Source organism: Salmo trutta, unplaced genomic scaffold (genome assembly GCF_901001165.1).
Source record: "Salmo trutta unplaced genomic scaffold, fSalTru1.1, whole genome shotgun sequence".
Lineage (NCBI taxonomy): Eukaryota > Metazoa > Chordata > Actinopteri > Salmoniformes > Salmonidae > Salmo > Salmo trutta.
The window spans coordinates 141,695-146,689 of NW_021822710.1; the positions used below are offsets into that span (position 1 = coordinate 141,695).

The 4,995-nt window shown below is 43.3% G+C and overlaps 1 protein-coding gene across 1 annotated transcript in view; it reads right to left on the bottom strand.

Annotated features, from left to right (window-relative positions):
• The window catches only part of LOC115183956 (little elongation complex subunit 1-like), a 20,861-nt gene extending 16,146 nt beyond the window's left edge, over nucleotides 1-4,715 (bottom strand). Inside the window, exons 1-10 of the mRNA XM_029744943.1 lie at nucleotides 4,496-4,715; nucleotides 4,319-4,377; nucleotides 2,610-2,644; nucleotides 1,171-1,189; nucleotides 916-1,027; nucleotides 690-766; nucleotides 562-599; nucleotides 351-433; nucleotides 120-196; nucleotides 1-22 (exon numbers count right to left, since the gene is read on the bottom strand). The exon at nucleotides 1-22 is cut by the window's left edge and continues 16 nt beyond it. Of these exons, the coding sequence (XP_029600803.1) occupies nucleotides 1-22; nucleotides 120-196; nucleotides 351-433; nucleotides 562-599; nucleotides 690-766; nucleotides 916-1,027; nucleotides 1,171-1,189; nucleotides 2,610-2,644; nucleotides 4,319-4,377; nucleotides 4,496-4,576 (603 nt within the window). The 5' untranslated portion in view covers nucleotides 4,577-4,715. The remainder of the gene's footprint in view (nucleotides 23-119; nucleotides 197-350; nucleotides 434-561; nucleotides 600-689; nucleotides 767-915; nucleotides 1,028-1,170; nucleotides 1,190-2,609; nucleotides 2,645-4,318; nucleotides 4,378-4,495) is intronic.
• Nucleotides 4,716-4,995: the final 280 nt, after the last annotated feature.

The following is a 4,995-nucleotide window of genomic DNA, read 5'->3' on the forward strand; positions in this document are numbered from 1 at the left end:
TTGTTTTTCCAAGTTGTGTTTCCTGTTGGTGAAATAAAAAAGGTAGAAACATGAGTACACCAACACCAGGACTTAAAACAATAAGTGGATGATGGTATTAGCGCTGGTTGAAACCTTACAGAACAGATGTCCTGGCGTTGTCCTCCTTTAACCGCTGCACTTCCTCTGCTACCTTCTGACACGTCTTCAACGACATCTGAGAACGTAAACACCCGTCAAATCATCACCGTACTAAAAAACATTTGACGCCCCGATACTTGAAATGGTTTTAGTTCAGTGGGTTGAAACAACGCAGACAAACATTGGATGAGAACGAGGAGGATTTTATTGTTTCCCGTTAATACTGTTACCTGTGTTTTCAGCAGGTCGTTCTCCAGCGCCGTCTTCTCCAGTCTCAACTGGACATTATCCAGACACTGCTTCTCTGTTGTCTCTTCGTCATAAACACGTCCACAGGAAAGACTGAGTTACATACGTCACAGTAGTAGACTATTACAATGTGGGTAATATCAGTGGTTGAGGGGTTTTTACAGGAAGTAGAATTATAACCAGAGACAATACCTGTTACCATCTTCAGCTGGTCCTCAAGTCTCTTCTTTCTGGAGAACAGAGAGAGAGAGAGAAAAGAGAGATGTCAGCGGAACAAGAACCTAACGAAATATGCTGTAAATGTTCTTGAAGAGTCTTACAGAGTCTCTGTGTTGTTGTTCTGCTCCTTCAGTCTCTCCACTTCCTCAAAAAGCTGCTGGGACAACTTCTCAGCGCTCTATAGGACAGAAACACAACTCTGTTAGAGCTCTCTCCAGGACCCAACTCTGTTAGAGCTCTCTCCAGGACAATAGGACAACTCTATTAGAGCTCTCCAGGACACAACACTGTCATGATGAGTAGAATGGATCATTTCACATCTCTTACCTGCTTTGCCTCCAGCTCTGCCCGCATGGCTTCGTACTCTGCATGTTGCTTTTCCAGAGAAGCTACTTTCAACTGCAGATCATCAAGAAGTTTACGCAGCTTACCGGTCTCCCTGGAACAACGTTGTGTGACAGAAATAAATCAACAACTTTATGTTGACAACCATATACGCGTTTCCAAAGCATGTCAAATACTTACAAAGACATAGAAGAAGAGCATTTAGTAAAGAGGAACTAGAGAAGTGATGTGTCATACCTCTGGGATCTCTGAAGCTGTAAACAAACCGTCAAGGAAAAACACTTCATAATACTGAATTAAGCAGAGGCTTTTATCCAAAGCATTCATATATTTTAGGTACGGGTGGTCCTGGGAATCGAACACACCATCCTAGCATTGCAAGAGCTATGCTCTGTCCACTGAGCTAGAGGACCACTTCTAACACTGACAGTAGTGCAATCGGGGTGGCAGATAGCCTTGCGGATAAGGCTGATGGGGTGGCAGGTAGCCTTGTGGATAAGGCTGTTGGGGTGGCAGGTAGCCTTGTGGATAAGGCTGTTGGGCCAATGGGGGTGGCAGGTAGGTCCCATAGAATTCTAATGGTCACTCCCATAGAATTCTAATGGTCACTCCCATAGAATTCTAATGGTCACTCCCATAGAATTCTAATGGTCACTCCCATAGAATTCTAATGGTCACTCCCATAGAATTCTAATGGTCACTCCCATAGAATTCTAATGGTCACTCCCATAGAATTCTAACGGTCACTCCCATAGAATTCTAACGGTCACTCCCATAGAATTCTAACGGTCACTCCCATAGAATTCTAACGGTCACTCCCATAGAATTCTAACGGTCACTCCCATAGAATTCTAACGGTCACTCCCATAGAATTCTAACGGTCACTCCCATAGAATTCTAACGGTCACTCCCACTACGGACGAGGCTAGTCCAATACATAATTACCTTTAACCTCATCCCACTGGAACCAGTGAAGTCCAAACAGACTCTTGTTATGATGGTGTTCTATTGTAACACTAGTGAGAGGAGTTGAGTCGGGTGAGGAGCGGAGTCGGAGGGGGAGCGGAGTCGGAGGGGGAGCGGAGTCGGAGCGGAGTCGGACGGGGAGTGGTCATCACCACCAGAGCCAGCCAATCAGAACAGTTTCCTGTTAATTCCAAGTGAGGCACTGAGACCTAATTAATGACTGAAGAGAGGCTGAAGAGCATGAATGGCTGAGACCTAATTAATGACTGAAGAGAGGCTGAAGAGCATGAATGGCTGAGACCTAATTAATGACTGAAGAGAGACTGAAGAGCATGAATGGCTGAGACCTAATTAATGACTGAAGAGAGGCTGAAGAGCATGAATGGCTGAGACCTAATTAATGACTGAAGAGAGGCTGAAGAGCATGAATGGCTGAGGCCTAATTAATGACTGAAGAGAGACTGAAGAGCATGAATGGCTGAGACCTAATTAATGACAGAAGAGAGACTGAAGAGCATGAATGGCTGAGGCCTAATTAATGACTGAAGAGAGGATGAAGAGCATGAATGGCTGAGACCTAATTAATGACTGAAGAGAGACTGAAGAGCATGAATGGCTGAGACCTAATTAATGACTGAAGAGAGACTGAAGAGCATGAATGGCTTGAGGCCTAATAAGGGGAGAGAGTGAATGGCCTTTTGAAAGGATATCTTCGCACTTCCCTTGATATTCACTCAGCCGGTGACTGAAAGACAGTTAAAACAGATTACATTAGTAGTCTACTGTTTCTAAAACATACAAGTCATTCACTCCACCTGTTACATTAAACATGCTAGGCCGAGCTAGATATATCTTTAACATTGTCATTTTCAGTTTCCAAACCACAGCTAGCTACAGCAGATGAGTCTAGATAAGAATCTAGGGGTCATATTCAGTCAAACCAGGTACCGGGTCAATGACAACACTTCTGCTGCTGCTGTGAGATGTGTAGCATGAAGCTTTACCGTCGTGTCTGGTACCGTTTCCACTGCTCTGAGATGTGTAGCATGTAGCTTTAACGTCGTGTCTGGTACCGTTTCCACTGCTGCTGTGAGATGTGTAGCTTTAACGTCGTGTCTGGTACCGTTTCCACTGCTCTGAGATGTGTAGCATGTAGCTTTAACGTCATGTCTGGTAGCGTTTCCACTGCTCTGTGAGATGTGTAGCATGTAGCTTTACCGTCATGTCTGGTACCGTTTCCACTGCTCTGTGAGATGTGTAGCATGTAGCTTTACCGTCATGTCTGGTACCGTTTCCACTGCTCTGTGAGATGTGTAGCATGTAGCTTTAACGTCATGTCTGGTACCGTTTCCACTGCTCTGTGAGATGTGTAGCATGTAGCTTTACCGTCGTGTCTGGTACCGTTTCCACTGCTCTGTGAGATGTGTAGCTTTACCGTCGTGTCTGGTACCGTTTCCACTGCTCTGTGAGATGTGTAGCATGAAGCTTTACCGTCGTGTCTGGTACCGTTTCCACTGCTCTGTGAGATGTGTAGCTTTAATGTCATGTCTGGTACCGTTTCCACTGCTCAGTGAGATGTGTAGCATGTAGCTTTAACGTCATGTCTGGTACCGTTTCCACACTGATGTTTATTGAGAACTGGAATAAAACTGGAATCAGAATTCTGACAATGCAGGTTTGTTTTCGACTTCCAGGGAACCAGACTACAGAGTTTGATTGAATAGCCCCCATCCTGAGTATGTATGTAGTTAGCTGTTTGATTGAATACCCCCCATCCTGAGTATGTATGTAGTTAGCTGTTTGATTGAATACCCCCCATCCTGAGTATGTATGTAGTTAGCTGTTTGATTGAATAGCCCCCACCCTGAGTATGTAAGTAGTTAGCTGTTTGATTGAATACCCCCATCCTGAGTATGTATGTAGTTAGCTGTTTGATTGAATACCCCCCATCCTGAGTATGTATGTAGTTAGCTGTTTGATTGAATAGCCCCCACCCTGAGTATGTAAGTAGTTAGCTGTTTGATTGAATAGCCCCCACCCTGAGTATGTAAGTAGTTAGCTGTTTGATTGAATACCCCCCCATCCTGAGTATGTAGTTAGCTGTTTGATTGAATACCCCCCCATCCTGAGTATGTAGTTAGCTGTTTGATTGAATACCCCCATCCTCAGTATGTAGTTAGCTGTTTGATTGAATACCCCCCATCCTGAGTATGTAGTTAGCTGTTTGATTGAATACCCCCACATCCTGAGTATGTATGTAGTTAGCTGTTTGATTGAATACCCCCACATCCTGAGTATGTTAGCTGTTTGATTGAATACCAACCATCCTCAGTATGTATGTACGTGTGTAGCTAGCTGTGTTTTAGCGACCTGTACAGTATCATCTCATCACACAAGTCTAATAACGTTAGTTACTTACTCGGAGTCAATACTTTTCTGTTTCAAAACCAGGAGAGCTGCCACATATTCATTTAGGTTCTACAATGAGAGAGGATGGATTGTCAGTCAGTATAGTTTGGTGAAATATTAGTCAACTCATCTTTTACCCACGTTTGAAACAAGTATACAACAGTAGCCAGAGCGTTTCTCAACTCACCTGGTGAAGTACAGTGCAGTTTTTACAGACTCCGGTAGTTGCTTCTGAAGCGATTCTGGAATGATTCTCCCCCGGCATCATGATAAGTACTAATAGTTACTGTCCAATATGTCAAAATACAACTACAGACATTAAAAACACAAACACTTGACAACAAATTCGGCATGACACAAACGCACTGTCCCACGTTGACTCAGGACCCGAAATATAGACGGGGTTGTCTATAGAAATGCCGGTCTGAAAAAGACAGACCTGAGCGTTATATCTTTTTCTGATTTTTTATTTATTACATTTTTGTATTATTATTATTATAAACAACAAATCAATACAAAAAGCACACGGGGGAACACAAGCATATATAAAGAATATGCAAAGGACAATTGGGCTGGGGGGGGGTACAATTATCACATGACACAAGGACCTTAAAGGGGCATATACACATTTATCATTCTAACAGCTTTTATGTTGTATTTAATTGTCTTAAAATAAAGTTCAATTTT